This window comes from Vulpes vulpes, chromosome 1 (genome assembly GCF_048418805.1).
Source record: "Vulpes vulpes isolate BD-2025 chromosome 1, VulVul3, whole genome shotgun sequence".
Taxonomy (NCBI): domain Eukaryota; kingdom Metazoa; phylum Chordata; class Mammalia; order Carnivora; family Canidae; genus Vulpes; species Vulpes vulpes.
The window spans coordinates 1,578,441-1,599,133 of record NC_132780.1 but is presented as its reverse complement, the minus strand read 5'-3'; the positions used below and the strand labels follow the sequence as shown (position 1 = coordinate 1,599,133).

Here is a 20,693-nt window from a genome sequence, read left to right as displayed (position 1 = left end):
GTCAATAGATGGAGCCCAGCACCTGCTATCCTGGGCCTTCCCTACGTCGCTCCTGGGCCAGCGCAGCCACAACAGACAGGTTCCCGCGTGCCTCCTCCAGGGACGACATCCTGCTCTACCCTAGAGCTGGGGGTGGCCCGGCTGGCTGACACGTGGGCCAAATCCAGCCCATCGCCTGCGTTAGTAAATAAAGTTTTATTGGAACACGGCCACGCCTATCTGTTTGATTTTCACTTGGCAGGGCAGGGTCGGGTGGCCGTGACCCAGACCACACCGCCTGCAGTCCTAACTTATTTCCTCTCTGGCTCTTGAAGAAAATCGTTCCCAACTCCTGCTTTGGATTGTGTAGCCGGTAAATGGTGACTATTTCCAGATACTCTCTGTGCTGGAAAGCGGCGAGCTTGGGGGAGGCCAGAGTCACATTTTAAGAGCGCTCAGCTTGGAGGCCCTGGTTCATTTTATCACGATGAAGCACAGCTCATTTTATCACAATGGGAAGAGGTTTCAGTGGACCCCGTGTTCTTTTTTTTTTTTTTCTTTTAAGGAGGGGTCCTAATTCTCTCATTGCTCTGGAAGCCCAGGGAATCCTTGGTCTCAGGCGTAATTTGGGGTAGGAAGGCCAGGTTCCCAGTAACCTGCAGATAATAAATTGGGACGACTGAGACCTTTGTTGCTAATGGCCCTGCCTTCCCACTAGCTTGCCCAGGGGCCGGCCGGGTGCCTGGGGCTGGGAGCTACTGTGTGAGAGCCCATGCCCATGACAGACATGCTGGTGTCTCCTCGCTCGGCCCTCGGCCCGGCCTCCCCGCATGCTGCCAACTCCAGAGCTCCGAAGGGCAGAGGGGGTCCTGCTCTTCTTACTGCCGTTCTCTCCAATGCTTCCCATCAACCCGACCCCGGGCGCACCAGAAGACACCGGCAGAGCAAACTCCGCTTGCAGGACTCAACACATGATGACCCCCAGCCATCTGTCTCGGGTTTGAAAGGCAGAGAGCAAGGGCGATCTGGTTGCTTTCCAAATCCACAAACTGGGGTGAAACATGCTCCGCGACCCTGCCATGCGGCCAGCCCTCCAGGTGCTGCGCAGACCGGCCCCTGCGCTGTCCGGGGCACACAGAAGCCCGTGCCACCCGTGCTCCCCGACCTGCAAGCTGCTGGCTGGCCCAGCAGTTCACCAAAGTTTTTTCCGACAGGACGAGGGGGTTGCCCGCCTTGTCCTATGGGTGGATGTGAGCCCTGCTCCGGCCTGCCCTTCCTCCCTAATTAAATACCCATGTGGCTCCTGTCCCATTACGGGACCAAGGTCAAATCCATTCCAACAAACCTGAGGGCACAGCCAAGTTCTTTAATGGCACTCAGTGACCTTGCCTGTCATGTTCTTCAGCAGGACAAGGAAACGCGGGCTATGCCTGGAGTCTGAAAGACACCTCAAGGAACGGACGCTTCAATCGCAGTGGTAGTTCGCCCGATGGCGTCAGGCCCACAGCGGGATCCGACCCACTCGACAAGCCACCGCGTGTGTCCTCCAGCTCCACCCAAGACGGCTCCTCCTCGGGATCTCCCCTAGCACATCTCTGACAGGCGGATGCGCTACGCTCTACGGAAGCGCCCTGCAAGGTTCACACGCGGGCTCCGGGACTCTGCTGCCCACCGGGCTGGGCCGGCCCCTCTCTTCAACTCTCTCTTCTGAACCAAAGTTGGAAACGCACTGGCCCGGAATGGGCCGTGCTCACGGGCCAGGAACCCAGGTCCAGGGGGCCAAGGAACATAAGACCAGAGGTGTCCCGGTCAGGAAGCAGGCAGGCAGACCCAGGGAGCCGCCTGGAGGTAGAGCCTACGACAGGGCTATCACCCACAGGCTTCAGGGTTCGACGCCACCTCCTCCAACTCGCCAAGCATGTGTCAGAGTAGCTGCTGAGCTCTGTGGGGAGTCTGCGTGATCCGAACAACAGTTTTACTGATGCTTCTTCAAACACTTTTACAACCCATGAGAACAGAAACAGACGGACATTAGCTCCTCCTACAAGCCTGTTTCTAGGGGCATCAAAGTGGGGATTTGGGTTGACTAACTAGACAAAAATCAGACCCCAAACTCCCCTGAGATGAGGAATACCGGAATAATTCTTTGCTTTGACAAAGCCCAGCGTCTTGGGGGAGACCAGGTATCAAGCTGGCGGTTCCGCGTGGAAATCCATATCCACTTTGAGTGGAGCAGAGAAGAAGGAACAAACATCAGGAATATTTGATTCCTCGTGCCAACATCATTTCCACTCTTGCAAAGCCAAGCCAAGGCGGCGGGGGGTGGTGGGGGGCTCGGAGTTTTTGACTATTATTTGTGCTTCTTGCAAAGCTAGAAAGACAGTGAGGTGGGCTGTGAGAAAAACGCCCCCCACATGCCCATTCTGTACCGGGTGAGGCTTCAGTCCCCCCCCGCCCCAGATACTGCCCCTTAGGAAGGATGGATATGCCTGGCCCTCGTGTGTCCTGGGACACAGAGCAGCCAGGAGGAAAATAAGAATAGGGCTTTGCTTAGGGTGGGCCAGGTACGGGAGTGGAGGAGCGAAGACTGGGCAGGGTCAGGCTCATCCTGGAGGCAAGAGGATGGTGCCCCCGCCCTGCCCCGAGCAGGCACAGGAGCCAGGCAAAGGCCTTCCCTGCCTGCTTCTGAGCTCGAGCAAGAGGACAACGGAAGAAATGAGGCCCAAACGAAGTGCAGAACTTGTGCTCTCTAAAAATAGGCAGTTTACGGCCAGAGATTGTTTTGACATCTTACCGTGAGTGCAAAGTAGAGCACATGGGCCCGGACCCTGACCTGGAGGGGGAACCACGGCGCCTGGTCCTGGCCTGGCTGGACTCAGGGTCCTCCTTCCCCCTTTCGAGCGAGGGGCCAGGATCTGATGCCCGATGGCCTAAAGGTTAACCAAGCCAAGTTTTTTGCACAAACCCTGGAGCTGTCAGGGGTGTGTCCTGAGCTGCTGCGTGGCGAGGGGGCCAGAAGTGCCTAAGGGCTGCCATTCACAGGGCTGGGGCTCACGGGGTGCATGCTCCCCCTGCCTTCCCCTCCACTCTCACCTGTGCAACCTGTGCAAAAGGACACCAGTGGGCAAGCTCCTCGGAGGCAGAGGCGAGCAGCCTTCCTACTGCACTGAGAGGAAGATGGGGAAATTAATAGGGGTAACCGGAGCTCATTTCAGTAAGAATGAGCTTATGCACATGCCAGGTTTTGATCGTTTCTGATGCATGAATTCCTGGCAGGAACTAGGGTCCGCCATAGGTATTTGAAAGAAGGGAGAGTAGGCTTTAAAAAAAAAAAAATCCCCCAAACAACAATAAAAGAAGAAAAGTCACAAACTTAAAACAACCAAGAAATTTAAAAAATTAAAAAAAAAAAGATTTAACATTGCTTCCCCAGAAAAAAAAAAAAAAAAAAAAAAAGGAGACGGGGGTTGGGGAGAGGAGGAAATTGGAGTCACATAAAACCCTTTTCTCAAAAAAAAAAAAAAACAAAAAACCTTTTCTCCTTCTTTTAAATACTGTTTTTAAGAGCTTCAAAAAGTCATGAATTGTATGTGGGTAAAAATAGACCTGGGGGGGGGGTTGCTGGTTAATGGAGCCGTGTGAATCATTCAGCATAAGGAACTGTCAATATTTTTTTAAGCTGTCAGAAATCCATTTAGTGATTTTTGACAATTCAAAAAAGAAATATGTGTGTATATATATATTTCTGACTGCTTGATCCGGTTCTTAGCGAATTAGGGAAAGAGAAGGTAAAAATACACACATATATATATATATCCATTGAAATTGTGAACCAAGTCCAGGTTCCTGAATTCTGCTCCGCGCTAAACGTTACCATCAGAATTCAGAGCTTAGGAAGTAACCCCTTCCCCTCCCTCCCACCTGCCTTCCCCTTCCTTCCTCCTTCCTTCCTTCCTTCCTTCCTTCCTTCCTTCCTCCCTCCTTCCTTCCGTCCTCCCATCCTTTGCTGTCCTCGACAGGTGCGGAGCGTCACAGACGTCCACTCCTAGGTGAGACGTGGAGAGGCACCACCATCCCTCCTCTCTGGCCAGGATATCCGGCGACGGGGGGTAACACGTGGGGCCTCCTTCGGGCGGGGGGCGGGGGGGTGGAAAGGCTTTGGGATACGAATACCTGGGTGCCAGGGGAATGTCTTTGATCCTCCCCGCCCGCCCCGGCGTTCATTTGATCCGATTCTAGGCTTCAAATCTATTCTTAGGTTTTAAGATCTGGAATTACTTTGGGGTAAACCATATTCGGGGAGGAGGTAAAGAAGTGCCAATTTGCTAACAAGACCAGGCAGGCCCAAGTCCAAGACACACGGGATCACAACACGGCTGCCCGGGGATCTCACAGCGCACACGTCTCAGAACAACGGGCGGACAGAGGGGCGGAAGGCGAGAGGAGGGAGCCGAAGCCAGAGGAGCTGTCGAAAGAGGAGGCACAAACACCCCGAAACAATCTCCCGCGTTGGAGAGGGGAATCACTTTATTTCCATGGCGTGGTCAGCTCGTGGGATAGGATTTTAGTGCCCCCTGCGCCGACACAAAGGAAAGCTGAAGGAAGCGGGTTTGGCTTTAGCGAAGCAGAAAGCGACGGTCTCTAGCTGCCGTACGCGGAAGCTGGAAATACTGACGGGTTTGTGAGTCACCGGGTCTTTTTGTTTCCCGTTTCTGGTTCTTTTTTTTTTTTTTTTTTAAAGATTTTTCTCCCCCTCGAGTTAGAGATTAAAAACAGGAGTGGTGCGCACCGTGAGGACCCCCCCACCCCGCCCCGCCCCACACCCCCGCACCCCCACGCCGTCCGTACATTTGGGTCATTTCCCGGGAGTGCGACCCCGGCCCGGAGGCGTGAGTGCGAGAACTTCCAGTGGAGATCGACCCTGGTGATTGTCTACACTGCACATACAGCATCGCTGGGGGGCTCGCACGGTTAGTTCAAACGCGTGCCAACGGGGGCGTCTACCTCAACTTTTTAAAAACGCACGATTCGGCACTGATGTTTCGGGAAAGGAACTAAAGGAAGACGATTCTAAAACTTACCACACAAGTCTGGCCTCTTGATACATCCAGAATTTGCTGTGCTACTGGCAAGTCCGTTAAAGGCTGCTAAGCCATCAGAACTGTAGGCCCTGAGGACCGACAACATGTTCAGCGGCTTCTCCAGGCCCGGGGGGCCCCGCTCCGGCTTGGGCAGGCCCGCCGAGGGGTCCTGGGCTGGAAGGAGGCCCGGGCCGTGCCACTGCTTCTCGGGCGCCTGGGGTCCCGGCGACACCAGTCCCTGGACGGGCTGAGGGGCGCCCGCGGGCAGCAGGCCGTCCCCGCCGTCGCCGCCGCCGTCCTTGCCGAGGGCCGACTGGGGCTTGCTCATCATCTCGGGCTCCGTTTCCAGATCCTCTTCGTCGTTGTTCTCCCCCTTGGAGGAGTCCATGTCCTCGGAGGAGGCAATGTCGGAGAGGTCGTCGGGAGCGCTCTTGTTGGCGGTCTCGGGGATCAGGATCGGGGCGTCGTCTTCCGAGTGGGCCTTCCCGTCGGGCTCCTTGCCGGCGCAGGAACCGGGGGCCCCCGAGCCCACCAGGCCCGGGTAGACGCCAAACTGCTTGTAGAAGTCTGACGGGAAGTTACAGAACGCGGGGTCCACCAGGCCGGGCCACGCGCCGCTCTTCGGCTCCCCCAGAGTCTCCTTGGCAGCTCCTTGGGCCGTCTTCTCGGAAGCAGCCTCCAGAGGCCCAAGCATGTTGGAAAGGGCCATCTCTTTGCTGGACTGTACGGAGGGCAGCAGGGCCGCTTTGCCGGCCTCCCGGGCTTGGTCCTTGCAGTTGACCGTCACCCCGACGGCGCTGTCTTTGCGCTTGGCTTTGCCCAGGTGGTTGGCCTGCAGGTGCAGGGCCATCAGCTCCATGGACGACGTCGTGAAGGCGCAGAACAAGCAGCCGTGCCACGCGATGCTGTCTTGCACGGTCACCGACGAGCCCGGGAGCGAGGCGGCGTCGGGCCGCACCGACAAGTCTAGAGGCTCGTACTGAGATTTCTCCGACTTCCTGGGACCCGCCTTCCCACCGGCTTTGTCCTCACCGCCGTCCGGCCCGTGCACCTTCGTGGAGGGAGGGTCGGACAGGGTCTTGTCCTTCACGTCCTTCTCCTTCTTCAAGGAGCTGAGGACGAAGCTGTCCATGAAGGCTTGCAAGGACCCCTGGAAATTCACACCGTTGTTCACGATGCTCTGATACGCTCTCCCGATGTCGGAGAAGTGGGTGCTTTTGGAAGGCAGGTCGGCGCCCTTCAGGGCCTCCGAGGGAGCCTCGGGAGCCACGCCGCTGGCCGGGCCCGAGTGGTCCGCGGACGAGAGCACTCCGGCTGTCCACTGCTGAGAGGCGGGGCCGCCTCTGAAGTCGATCCCGGGGAGGCCCTTGAAGGCCCCCCGCAGAATGTCCGGCCGGATGAACAAAGCGGCTTTGCTGGGCAGCTCGTCCCGGTGGTCTTGGCTGGGGGGCGGCCCGGACAGCGGCCCGGCTCCATTCTGCCTCTCCCGGTGATGCCGCTCGAGGTGGTATTTTAAGGACGCTGACTGGGTGCCGGCGTAATCACAGTGGGGACACTTGTAGGGCTTCTCACCTGCAAGGTTTCGGTACAAGGAGAAAGAGAGAGAGCGTTTATCTCATTTTGGTGTGCTGAACAGGGCTAGAAGGATCAACATTTGTTCTTGGAAACAAAGCAGCTCAAACTAATAATTAGTTGGCGAACAACTGTTTTTTAATAGAAGAATAATTCGTACTCTTAAGCTTTTTTAATGATTTTGTACCATTTGGGACTATTCAGGAATGACATACTATCTACACACAATTAGCTATCTTTTTCTTTATCTAACATGTGAAAACGGCTGTAGATTTAAAAGCTATGATTATGAAAATTAAGCATAATAATTTCAACCACAGTGATCATTAAAAGTAGAAGTTTAAAAAGACAAAGTATGTAACAAATGGGTGGTTGCAATATTTTGTGTATACAATAGCTCTAAAATTTGTTTAAATTATACACATGGAAACCATTTTTAAACCTAAAAATTTTATGGCACTGTTACGCAAGACTGAAATGAATGATTTAAGTCTTGCTCTGCAGTAAATCATGGATATAATTAGCAAATGGCATACTGCACAAGTAATTTATCATTATTTGGAGGGCACCATTCCAGACGAGCTCAGATATCTGCAGACCTACTGCATTGTTTCTAAATAAAGAACTATAAATACCGATTCTATAAAATATTAATACCATTACGGTGCATTATGATTGCAGCATGTAAAGACATATAGTTAAGATAAAAAGCAGTCAATAAAACTTAAAAGAAAATGAGTAATAAAAAAGGTACAAAATATATTTAGTTTCTGTATTTGAAATTAACATTATCTACTGGTCTTTGCAGCGCCTTAAATTTGTACTAATGGCAAACCTAATGCTCCGGTAGTAAAATGTGTAATTTACCTATAATAAGCGCTTTCTAGAGAATAAAAATAGCTTTAAAGAGTGTTTTAAAACATATAAGATCATTTTCATGAATTAAATATTTATTTAAATTCAACACCCAACTTCTATTGTTCTTTCCACCACCGAAAAGGCACCGTAAAACATACAACGCGGACCTGCCCGCATTGTGGCGTCGAGGGAAGGGAGGAGAATAAACAGACGTGGACTGAAATATATTCCAGGAGTCCGTTCGCGATCCAGGGTCTTTTTCTAGACTTTGGGATTGGAAGAGCTCTCCAGAGGACGTGGGGCTGTGGCCGTCGGTTAGCTTATTCCCAATATCCACCAATTTTTCCTCCCGGGAAACTCCTTTCGGCCCCCTCCCAGGCCCCCCACCCCCACCCCTTCCTCTCTTCTAGCGTAAACCAGACTGATGTAAAAAGCAGCAGCGCGTCATCGGTGAGCGGTGCATCCCCAAGATACCCCACGTGCCTCAGCGGAGGCCCCGGCTCCCAATCTCCACGGTGTCGTAGGGCATTGGGGGGCGACGCAGTCGAGAGGAGGGGAGAGGGACTGCTGGGTGCTGCACACAGGGGGCCCCCCAGCCCAGGCTCTGAGCAGGGGACTCCACGTCATCTCCAGATTTCGCGTTGGAACCTTGGAGAAGCCACGCCTGCCTCTTCAAAATGTTGGCTCTGTGCGCCTCGTCTGCTCCCGCAAGCCGGGGACGGGCTGCCCTGGACACATCAGAGCCGGGCAGGGGGCCCAGCTGGGAACGTGGTTCCCCAAGAGGAAAGGTCCCAGCCGTGTCTGGCTAGACCAATGACAGCACCGGGCAGGAAGGCTCTATCCCCTTTGAGCTAACGGGGGCCCCTTTCCCCACTTCTTGGAGTCAGTCCCTGTGCTGGGCTCAGATTCCCTCCGGCCGCGCTGTGGGGACATCTGGTCAGAGGTGAGGGACCCCGCAGTGGGACAGGCGCTGCCGGGCTGGCCTGGAGGCCCGGTGGCCAGCTGGGTGAGGGTCAGGCTCGCCAGGGGACAGCCTCACCGGGGACCCGGCATCCTGGCTCCGAGGCCAGCGGGAAGCCGGGGACGGCCCCGCGGCGAGGGCCTGCGGAGGTGAGGCCTGCGGGCTCTGGGCGGCCCTCGGGCTGCGCGTCACAGATGCACCTGGAAGTGAGGAGGCACATCTGGCAGAGAGGTCTGCGGGGAATGCACTGGGCGTTCATGAGCGGGGGCTACGGAGGTGGGCTGTGGCCTCCGGGCCTCGGGGGGCAGGGGCGGTCTTCTTACTCGGCGGGGCCGGGGTCGGGGGGTACGGGCAGGGGTACCCCAGGATGCGTGTGCGTATTTCCAAAGGACGCACATCCGACGTGCACACCAGGGCAGTGGGTCTCCGACTCGACCGTGCAGCAGAATCAACAGGGGATTTTAGGACCCTCGTTCTGGAGCCTCGAGCACAGTCCTGGTTCTCGAGGTCCCGGGCGGTTCCGGGGCAGGGTAAAGACTACAGCCAAGGGGAAACGGCCTGGGAGCTTTAAAAAGGGCTGCTACCGGGTCCCACCTCCACCTCCAGAAGTCGGGAGTGACCTAGCACAGGGCAAAGGCTGGGATTTGGGCTGTCAATGCCCCCTCCGTGGGCCTCTGGGGATCCCGGGGGCAGCAGCACTGGAGGGAGCTCCCCGGGGTGGGCCCTGGCACATAGGCCCCGTGGGACGGCTCAGCCGGGAAGGCGCTCTGCTCGGGAGCCTGCGGAGTGTCTGCAGAGTCCTCCCAGGCGCCAGAGCCCCCACGCTACTTTGCACAACGCGGGGCACCCGACTCCTATCTTGGGGACTTGGCTTCCTCATCGTACAACGTGGGAAGGTGGAGATGTCGCGTCCCCTAAGGCTCACGTTGGCTCTGAAACACACGTCAAGAGCAAAACCCGGTCTCCTGAGTGGGGTCGGGGGCCCATGTGCACATCCGTGTAGGCACCACACACCCAGAAGCAGGCAGATCCATTCACATACCATGTGGGTTTTTTTAAAAAAATATTTGATTGATTGATTGATTTTATTAGAGAGAGAGAGAGAGCACGAGCAGGGGGCAGAGGGGAGCTGCAGGCAGAGGGAGAGGGAGAAGCAGGCTCGATCCCAGGACCCCAGGGTCATGACCTGAGCCCAAGGCCGACTCCGAACCCACTGAGCCTCCCAGGCCCTCCGACACGCGATGTTTTGATCGAATGAATAATCCCCTTCCATCCTCCGAGGAGGGCAACTGGATGAAGAACCAGCTCCCGTCACGTTGGGGGGAGGCAGATCCCAGGGTTAGTAAAGCAAGGGGAGTTCACACACATGCACACCACACGCACACACGCCACAGCCCATCACACACACAACAGGCATGTGCACACGCGCACGCCCCCGTCACTCGTGCGTGACACGCACACAGTACAGGGAGAGAAACTCTTTGTTCGACCCATGGCTCTTCTGACGTCCAGAATAGGGGGCCCTGGACGGCTCAGCCGGTTAAGCGTCCGACTCTTGATTTTGGCTCAGGCCATGATCTCGGGGTCGTGAGATCGGGCCCCACATCAGGCTCTGGGCTGGGCGGTGGGGGGGGAGGGGAGTCTACTTGAGATTCCCCCGTCCCTCTGCTGCTCCCCTAGCCATGCTCAAGGCTCTCTCTCTCTCTCTCTCTCTCTCTCGGATGAATAAATAAATCTAAAAAAAAAAAATAATAATAATAAAAATAAAAATAAAGTCCAGACTAGGCCTCGATCTCCACTCTCCAGGGAAAACAGGCCATGGCTGAGAAATGAGATGCTCATTCTTAGCATTCGAGTCTCCCAGGGTCTAGGCCCTGCTGGATTAAGGGCTACGTAGTGAGCTTTCCAGGGCTGCTTGGCTGCACGTGATGCACACAGACTCCGGAAAGCCCTCCGCTGGCCTTTCTCTAGCTCCTGCTCCTGCCGACGAAGAGCCCCTCTGCACGGTTCCATGTCCTGCCGGGCTCCTAAAGGCTTTCTTTGGGGGCTGCTCCCTCTCACCCTCCCTTCCCCAGGTTAATGCTCCGGAGCCAACCTCCAGGGGGTAAATCCACCCCTTCGGATCTGTGTTTTAAAAAAGCAAACAACAAAACCCTCGATTTTATTCTCTTCACAACCCTGAAACGGTCTGCACGACCACTGCTGCTCACCCTCCCCTGTCCCCGAGACGATGCAGGGACGCTTCAGGCTACGGCTGTTCCCCACCGGCAGAGTCGGGCACGGACTCATCTGGGGCGAGCCTCTGCTGGATGCTGCCCAGGAGGAGGCCCCCAATGGGCACCCGGCTGCACCCTCCCCCGAGGGCACGTTCCGGAGCTGGGGGTGCAAGCTCCCGACACTGGCCTGCACTAAGCAGAGGGGACGCCTGAGGTGGTCAAGCTCTCCTCTCGGGTTTGGTGGCCGACCGAGGCCGAGCGTACCCGCGCTGAGAGCTGCGTCGTAGTCAGGGTCTCTGTGCCGAGCTCCCCCGAGCGTGATGGCCTCACTCTACCCAAGCCGCAGGCTCCTGCCGAGGAACAGGTCCGGGGGCCACCTCGCCCTGCGCCACCCCGGACCCAAGCTACCCCGCCAGCGGCTCCGTCTACTTGAATGATTGGCCACTTAGGCCATAGGTTGGCCTGAATCTACTGGGAGGATCAAGGGGGTCGTGGGTCCTGCAGCCACCTCCGTGATGTTTGGGATCCGCTGTCTTTTCGTCTTGCCTGTTGCTGGAGCCAGATTCTCAGGTGCCTTCGGGGCCGGGCGGATGGCAGGAGTGCACGAAGGAGCAGAGGCAAGCGGCACACGGTCCTAGAGGGCGGCCGCCACTGACACCCGGCCGCTGGGGACCTGACGACCTCTATGGAAAGCCCCACATCGAGGTTTCTACATGCAATATCCTGCCTTATTTTTTTTTTTTAGATTTATTTATTTATTTATTTATTTATTTATTTATTTATTTATTTATGATAGACAGAGAGAGAGAGAGAGAGAGAGAGGCAGAGACACAGGCGGAGGGAGACGCAGGCTCCATGCAGGGAGCCCGATGTGGGACTCGATCCTGGGACTCCAGGATCACGCCCTGGGCCAAAGGCAAGCACTAAACCGCTGAGCCACCCAGGGATCCCCAATATCCTGGCTTCTTAAATACAGGCACCGGCTTTACAACTTCCAACACCGCGAGGACCACAGTCCCCTAATTCTGCAGACCGGCCTGGACAGGGCAGCCCTTTTGAAACCCGCGTCTTGGGGAAAGGATGTCTTGAGCTGTTCGCCCCCTGAATTAAGCAGGTTACGGGCTCTGGTGGGCTCCGCTGGGGAAACCCCTCACGGTATTTTAAAGGAATAAGACATGGGCACAAACAACGCACTTCTAGAAAAGAGACTTTTTGCCAGAAAAGGCATCCTGGAATCTAAAAAAAAAAAAAAAAAAAAAAAAAAAAAAATCGTCATTTCATCACGGCAACAGACTAATGAATTACTGGAAATGTCTCACATTAGCGCAGCTAGCCGCTGACACGTGGCACAAGATGTATATTCAACTTTGGGATAACACTGATAACTTCTCCCGGTCTCCGTACCATAAATTTTTAGAATTATATGACCGGGTGGTTTAATTAGTTCATTGTACCTATTTTTACACGAGCGCATCCTTCATCATTTGGAGCCTGCCCTTTGCACTCCATCGGCCAAAGGAACCCTCGGCGTCCTGGGGACTTACCCCGGCACCGCCCGACCGGGGCCGGCACCCAGCGGCACCTCTCCAGGAATAACAGGTGGATCCACGTAATTCTCCTTGGAAACCCCTTCAGCGAGCTTTTAAGGGGAGCGTCCCACGCGTCCACCGTGCACGCGCGTGTGTGGCGTGTGCCGAACCTCCGAAAGCGTTTCGACTTTTAGGTTGGGTGACCGGATATTTCCCCGTATTTGCATCCTCCACTTGGTATTTATTTAGTCTTCCTACATGTCTTTACTTAGTTAATACCAGGAGAGATAAATATGGTGGTGCCTTTGCAGCGAAGCTTCAGTACATTAATATAAATTGTACACTAATTCCCCCAAAGCATATATATGTTGTAAACCTGAAGACTTTTCACACAGCTGCTTATTGCTAAACAGTGCCTTGTCCAGAAGGGGACAATCTGTGTCTCTAATTGCTGTCACTGAAGCCGAGATTCATTATGTGACTTTCCCATTAAAATGTGAGCATTAATTTGTATAATGAAATATCACCCACTGCAGTGTTCATTAGCCATGCCCTACTGTATACGGCACATTGTTAGCTACCTAGAAACTGTAGTTAATTTCACTAATGGATATTTCCCTACTTAGTGTTTGGTAGGAAATTTATACTGTAACATTACCTCTTAAACTTTTAAGGAAATTTAAATTCAATCAATTATTTTCAACAAAAGTTTGGGATGTCATTAAGGCAGGAACCGCAAGGTTGGGGGGACCGCGCAGGAACAAAATGGGCTTTTAGCTCATCTTAGAAATAGGAGAAAAATGATAGGATTCTAGTTCAAAACAAAAAGAAAAAAAAGATCATCTTTTGGGCAAGATCTTTTTTTTTTTTTTTTTCTTTTCCATCATTATTCAGGTGGCTGTTCCCCCACTAAGGACAACAACACATGTTCTCCTTTTAGGGGGAAAAAAAATTGTGAAAAGCACCCGTTTTAACCAATGTATTTTTGGGTAGTTGACACAAGCCTGCTTAACTTACCCAGAAGAGGAAACGGAGACGCGCACCCGGTTGGGCCCGCTGACCTCTCACCCCCACCCTCCTCTATCTACCAGTTGGTGCTTGGGACGTTCTTCGAAGATGAAACAGGCGGTTTTCTAACTGGCACGAGCACTTTATCATCTCCTGATGTGCAGGGGCATTCCCCCCCCATCCCACCCCATCCCGCCCCATCCTGCCGCCTTCCACACCTCCGGGGGCCACGGCGGCCACTCCCCCGCCTCACCGCCTCCCTGACCTCTCTGTGCGGATGGGGAAACTGAGGCACACGGGGTCGAGAGGTCTAGGCCCTAAGCCGTTCTGAGTTAGGGGTAAAGGAAGAGCCAGGGTGCACGCTACTCCCCTTGGAAATCGCCGGGAGGCTGCGTCAACACACCGTGTGGGTGCAAGTCACTTCCCTTCCTCCCGCGGGTGATGGTGTGGACACACAGTCAGAGACATGCTGGATTAATTCCCCTAAAACAGGCCGAAAACATCCACCCAGAGAAAATAAAAATATTAAGATAGCGCAGTGGTCAAGAGATGGGTCTGGGTGCGCCCTGGGGTCGATGCTGGGCAACTGGGAGTGGGACCTTCACGTCTCTGGGTGGGACCCCGAGGGTTCATGAGGGAAGGCTCATGGGGAGGGCTCGGCACTGCCCAGCCTGCAGTGACACTGTTCCTATCACCGTTCTTACCACCCTGTCCCTCCTGGCTGCATTTTTCCGCCGCCAGCCCGTGGCTAGCAGGCCGTGTAGACTCAGCCTCGGTCAAGAGGCAAGCGGACTCCCAGCCCCCGCCCCTGGCGGGTACACATCCCTTTGGGGGCACCCCAGGACACACAGCGGGTCCTAGCAGGCCAGGGAAGCCCTGCCTGGGAACAAGCCTGCCAGCCGGAGCCCACAGGGCACCCCGTCCAGTGGCTGCACCACGGAGGCGCCCAGCCCGCAGGGGTGAGCAGCACTGGGGGTGCCCATGAGCCCACCCCAGCCACAGCCGAGAGCCCTTGAAAACCACCTCTGGCTTCCCTGTGCAAATCCACTTTCATAAAGAGGTTCTCAACTCAGGGCCGGACGGTGCACGCCGCACATCAAAACCAGATTAATAAACCACTCGCATAATTTGAGAGGGGAAAAAAAAAAAACTAATGAGATTTATTTTTAATTAGTCCCTGAACTTTCGTGCCTCCAAGTTTTCATGAGTGAGGCTGCTTATTACATTTCTCTACGATGGTCATTCCTGAGACAACGGGAGCCTCCCGGGGAACCCAGCACACAGGTGAGCCGCCCGAGGGGGCCCAGCCCGGGGTCCGGGGCCAACACGAGGGGTGTCACACCCGTCGGGGGCTCGTGGGGTGGGTGGGGGACACACCGTCGTCAGACTTTCAGAAGCCCATCAGCACTGGGCCCTGGGGGCGGGAGGGAGGGATCCCCCAAGCGGGGGCCGGACGAGGGGCCCAAGTGGGAAAGAAGGACGTGCACGTCCAGGCGGCCCGTTGCAAAATGAGTGTCTGGCCTTGGCGGGGGGCGGCCGAGGGGACATCCCTGTGACGGCTGATTTTGTGTGTCTGCTGGGCCGCGGGGTCCCCAGACATTCATGCAAGTGTGCTTGGGAAGGTGCTGAATGGGTAGACTGGCAAAGCCCCTCGGCCCCCCAGCGTGCGTGCATGGGGGGGGGCTGCACAGAACAAAAGGCTGAGTGGGGAGTGGGGGAGACTCTGCGCCCCTGCCCGTCTCCCAGCGGGGACATCCACCTTCACCTGCCTTGGGACGTGGGCCTGGACTGCGACGGGTGCCACGGGCTCCCGCGGGCGCTGCCTTGCCGACTGCCCGTCCTGGGGCGTCTCAGGAGCCCGCTCCTCGTCACGCGTCTCCCTGCACGTATGATCCAGCATCGTATTGTACGTAATAACATGGTACAGAGGCTAGAATACACCATCCGCAGCATCCCTCTGGCCACCCCAACCCATCCCCTCTCCTCCCTGAGCCTGCGCCGGGCTGGCTGCGGATTCCGATCCTGGCACGCGTGATGGCAGCCTGGTGTGCCCGGGACGGTGTTTGCAGCAGGGTAACGCGGTTCAGCCCGCACCCCCACCCGCCCCGCACGGGGGCGGCCCATGGGCTGTGAGGGTCATGGGGTCCTCCACGTGCCTCCCTCGGCCCCGCACGGATCTGCCTGCCGGGGGGCGGGGGGCGCAGCACAGACGGTGCAGCTCCCGCAGGCCCCCCCAACATCCCGGTGTCCAGCGCCGCGCGCCTGCGGCACCTGCTCAGCACCTTCCCGATGCACAGGTGCAGGGAGGAGGAGGGCCGCTCCCGGGTTAATGTACTGGGGTTAAAAAAGGAAAACGGTTAGTACCGGCGGGTGTTACACGGTCAGGACGGCTCGCCAAGACGGAGTAGGACGGGAGGGCGCAGCCGACGCGCCGCCTCGTATCCCGACCAATTAAAACATATTTATTACACGCTGGATTTCTAAATGTGCTCATATGGTCCATTACCGGGAAAACGTCAAAAGGCGGCGTTGGGGAAAACGTGGATTCCGCTGCAGGGACTGCGGTCCGCTGGCCGCGGGGGAGGAGGGCGAGGCGGGACGGGCGGCCCCGGGCCCGAGCCCCCGAGCCCCCGCGCCCCCCGCTTATTAACAAATAACTTGATTTTGGTTTTCGAGGCCTCGTGTAATCTACACTCGAACATCGGCCTAATGGACGCTTGCGCGGGGGATCTGGAACGAGGAACACTTTCGGTTCCACTCAGACGCACGCCTATGAGCATTTTCCAAGTTCTTTGTTCTTTGATAAAAAGGAAATTGATCTTTATCTGGTTACCATTCTGCCTTCTAAACACTCCAAATGCTGTTTCCGACGGGGGGGGGGGGGCGGTGGTGTGATGTTTCCATGGCTTCTTTCATTTTCTCCCTTATTCTGGGAAGTTTCCGGAACGCCTCGTCTTGCTTCTCTCAGAGTCTCCGAAGGCCACTGGTCTCCAGCCTCAGAAGTTTGGGAATCAGAGGAAGCAGAAATTTGGGGGGCAGCGGGGGCGGGTGGGTGGGGGAGCGGGTAGGGAAATGCCGTTTCTCAAGCTTTAAAAGTCCAAAAAGCGGGACCCATTTGCTTCCGCCCACGTCCGGCAGGACTCCCGCCAGGTTTGGTCCTAATTTACCCGGAATATTTACATGATTTACATGTGCTGATGGGAGGGAGTTGGGCCCCGCGGGGTCACGGGGGGCGCACGGTCCCTTTCTATCCGAAGCTGCGCTCCCCGGCAGGGCAGGGCAGGGCAGACCACGGCGGCGGGGGAGCCCCGGGGCCTCGGGACCGTCTGCGGGAAGGCTGCTGTCACAGGTCCGCCTGGCCGGGGGCCACACTCCTGCACACACCCCAAGCACGGGCGCCCCGCTGGACGGCCTCCCGCCTCCTGGCAGCTGTCCCCTTCCTGCCCCAGCGGCCACCACAACCCCGGGGGACCCCGAGGGACCCCAGGGGAGGAAAGTGGACATGGGCATGATCCGAGAAGGCCGCCCTCTGAGCTGCCTCGTCCTGAGCCCGGTCGCTGGGGAGGCCTCGCTGAGAAGGGGACCGTGGTGCCAGACTCTGAGAACGAAGCAGCCGCCCCGTGTACGTGTCCGGCGGCGAAGCACGAAGACCCCTCGCGGCGGGAGCGCCTGGGGAACAGGGTCCTCCACCTGCAACCACAGCCCGGCAGCCGACCTGCGGCCTCCCACGGGGTTGCGTGTGCAGGCTGCCTTCCCAAAGGGCCCTACAGGGGCTTGTCCCCTCCTCCAGGCCACCTGGCACAGTCCAGAGATCCCGGGAAGAAGGTCGCTCACGTATCCTCTCCTCTGTTGTGACACGCAAGCTTTCAGACGCATCTCTGGCGTCCCTACTACCTGTAAGGTGCCCCGGTGGGTCCCCGGGGGTCCAGAAATGACAGCCATTGAGCACACGGACAGGTTTGCTGCCCTCACATCCGACGTGGGGAGACGAACAGCGCACAGGGAAATGAACAACGGAAGTGAACGAGACAACTCCAGGAAGCACTAAGTCTAGGAGGAGAATAAACAAGGGGCATAGTGTAGACCGGGTGATCAGACGAGGTCTCTCCGAAGAGCTCACGTGGACCCACGTGACCACCTGGAGGAAGAGCCATCGCAGGTGGAGGGCACGGTAAGTACAAAGGCCCTGCGGCAGGCGCTGGCCCTCTGCACTGGGCGAGCCAGGAGGCGGCCATGGGGTTGGAGGGAGACGGTGAGGATGAAAACGGAGCAAGACGGGTCAGAGCCTCGAGGAGTGATGGAACCAGGTGCACGGTTTGCCCCGATGACTGTGGCAGACGTGCCCCGGGGCAGGGAGGGACGATGGTGATGCTGAACCGCGGCCCAGGCCGTGAATAAAGACGGCAGCCCAGGGCCCGCCGCCACCTGTTCTCAGGGCTCCTCTCGGCGTCAGGGAGATTTGCGGGCACCAGGTGAGGTTCCAGGTGTGGGCCTCCTTCTCTTTAACCGCACGCTGCACACGAGGCCCGCGTGCACTAAATATCCTGCACAACCCCGAGCTTTATTGATTCCTTGGGAAATAGACCACAATTATTTTTGAAAATAGATGGCATATTTGTCTATCCTCTGAAGCAGCTCATACTCCAATAGATAAAGTGTCAGGAGAAAAATCAAAGAAAATGGAGGTGTCCATATCTCAGATAGATTTTTTTTTTTTTTTTGTATTGGCAATGTGCAAACAACTAGCAGAAAAGCTAAAGAAGAAAAAGAAAAAAAAAAAAAAACGACCGGGGGACAAAGCAGATAGACCTCCCCCCACCAAAAAAAAAAAAATTTAAAAAGCCTAATTTCAAGGGATGAGATGGAAACAGGAGAACTGACCGCAGTGGCCCAGCAGCAGCTTCACGTCTTTGGCTAAGGGCACCTCAATTTTTGTTTGGAGCAGGCCTGGTGGAGAGCCCGGGGTGCAGGCAGGTGACCCCCAGCGGGGAAGGTCGGAAGGAGGCCGCTCCACTCCCTTCCACGCTCAGAGTCCGAGAGCCGGGCCCTCGGGCTTGGCACCTGCTAGGCCGCCGGTCAAGGTGGGGGCGTGAGGGGTCCCGCTCAGCATGCACCTGGGCTGCGGGGGCACCTGCCGTGCACGGACGCCGCTCGGGGGGCTGACCACGGAGCCGAGAGCCGGGGCGCTGTCCCTCAGGCCCATGGCGAGCGTGGGGGTGCCGGTGGCCACACGGAGGGGGGGACTGGGCGGGGAGGACCTGGCCGGGAGCACGGCCCCCGCTCCACGCTGCGCGCCCGGCCGCGCGTCTCACCTGTGTGTATCCGCAGGTGCACCTTTAGGTGGTGGGATGTCCGGAAGGTCTTCCCGCAGTACGGGCAGTCCTTCATGGCCGAGCCCAGGCTCCTGTCGCGAAGCAGCGCGGGCTGCTGGACGCCGGCAGCTCTCCCCGCCTCCTCGCCGATGTCTGCAGCGGAGGAGAAACGTTCTCACATCACTTCAGCACGTCAGAAGCTGTTCGCACCAAAACTGCTAACACCACACAAAGTTAAACATGTCAATACCACACCTGTCTATTTCATTCTTTAAATTTGACAGAATGCTGACAATTCATGTATTTTCTTGTTATTCTCTTAAATTATTTCATCTTTCCCATCATCATTTTAAGCGGCATATGGTACCTTTATATTGAACTGAATTAAACCAGAAAAGAAACAGCTGTGTCAGCAGCTGGTTAGATTTTTTCTTTTGCTTAGCTCCTATTAAATATTTCTTTTTTTTTTTTTTCCAAAAGTTTAGAAATGTTGGTGTTTGTTGAATCTGATTAATTTGTAATACGGACTAGCTGGAGAGCTCGCTATAGGCTCGAGATCACATTTGCATTATATCTAGCAACAGATGAGAAAAAAAAAAAAAAAAAGACGTGTCTCGGCCGAGTCCCGAAGACATGCAGACATACAGCTATTTTGGGACAGGAAAGACAATTATCCACAACTGATCATTTCTTCCTTGTAGAGCCTGGTATCCATCGCTGGCTGCTGTAATCTTATGAAAGGGAGAAGAAAAAGTATGGAAATGCGATTCCACAATTAGCCCGTGATAAACATATAGTGACATATTCAAAGTCATGTGCAGAAACTCAGCTGCAAAACTCCCATAAACTTCGGGGAGAGCAGTTAAATCTTTGTGCAGCGACTTGAGAACTTCCCCTGTAAAGTATCAATACAAATTTTCCTTCCTGCTGTTATTTGTTATGTAACCCAAACCATTAGAAAATGGAATAAAATTTACATACGGCTGCCTTCTGCACAGAAATGATGGGACATAATAGTAAATAAAACCGTGAAAATATCTGGTGGTTGGAGGATATGTTACTGCAACACCCGAGGCCCGACATCACGCTGCCGGGGAGGCGACATCCAGGGAGCGGGGCAGGGGCCGGGGATCTGCGTCGCTCAGGACGGGAGGCCCCAGAGCCCTCTCCTCTGCACCCCCTGGGGTCCCCGGTGCAGCCCCCAGCCCACCCCGGGGCCCCGTTAGATCCACTAGGACAACAAGGGGACCTTCCGAGATAATAAGCAGACCTGTGGGCTCTGCAGAGAGCAGAATAAACAAGATTTGTACCTTCCAAGCAACGGAAAATGCAAATTGCCTCTAGTCCACAATATCCGTTCCCTGTGTTCTCTGCTAACAGCCAAAAGGGACAGACTTCCAGGCCACGCACAAGACGGGGGCAATCGCATTTCATTCCTATTTGGAGGTTTGCTCCAAGCCACCGTGCAGACCCTGGGCTGCACGCACCCTCTCTGCGTTTGGGCTGATGCACGGCGATCGCGTCCCCCTGCGAAAGCCCCTCGAAGGCTCACTTCTGATCCCATTCTCTCCAGCTCCTCCAACCACCCTCGGAAGGGCCGTTCAAAGGGTTTAATAGCCTTGCATTTATTTATTTATTTATTTAGCCCTTATAATGTTGCACAGGTAGGAGGAAACGGGTCCGCTGGCATCTAGAACTCAACCCCGCCCCCACCCTCCCACCCCCCTGCCGGGACCAGCTTTCTGGTCGTCCTCAGGAACGTGGCAAGGTGGCTACTGAGTCAGGGTGGGCAGGCACAGGAGGGTGTCGCCACTCTGCAGCAAACAGATGCCCCCTTGCAGTCACAGTGGGGCGCCTCCATGGCCCCCAGGTGGACTCCACCGGGGGCTGCTGCCACCAGGTCACAGACAGCCTCGGAGAACAGAGGCCAGATGCCAAGCTCAAGTCCACCACGCCCTAGGCTTACACAGCTGGGGATGCCATCTCCTACCCACCCTCCCACCCCAAACGTGTTGCATGTGTCCCCTGAGCTTTCCTGTGATGGGATCCTGAGGCCAGCCTACGGTCACAAAGAGCCGGATTAAAACCCTGCCAAGTGCTCCCTGCAACAGGGTTAAGATCCCTTATTCAAGTTAGGAGGCCCACAGCTGTCGGTTTGATTTATAAGAAAAACCAAA

The 20,693-nt window shown here is 55.8% G+C and overlaps 1 protein-coding gene across 9 annotated transcripts in view; it reads right to left on the bottom strand.

The window, feature by feature from the left end:
• ZNF536 (zinc finger protein 536) overlaps positions 1–20,693 on the bottom strand; it is a 432,650-nt gene that overhangs the window by 144,653 nt on the left and 267,304 nt on the right. For 8 of the 9 annotated variants that reach the window (XM_072749680.1, XM_072749733.1, XM_026010189.2 and 5 more), the window contains 2 exons: positions 18,517–18,669; positions 5,061–6,632 (listed from right to left, as the gene is read on the bottom strand). In XM_072749680.1, coding sequence (XP_072605781.1) covers positions 5,061–6,632; positions 18,517–18,669 — 1,725 coding nt within the window. The remainder of the gene's footprint in view (positions 1–5,060; positions 6,633–18,516; positions 18,670–20,693) is intronic. The other variant, XM_072749722.1, reaches the window with a different exon arrangement.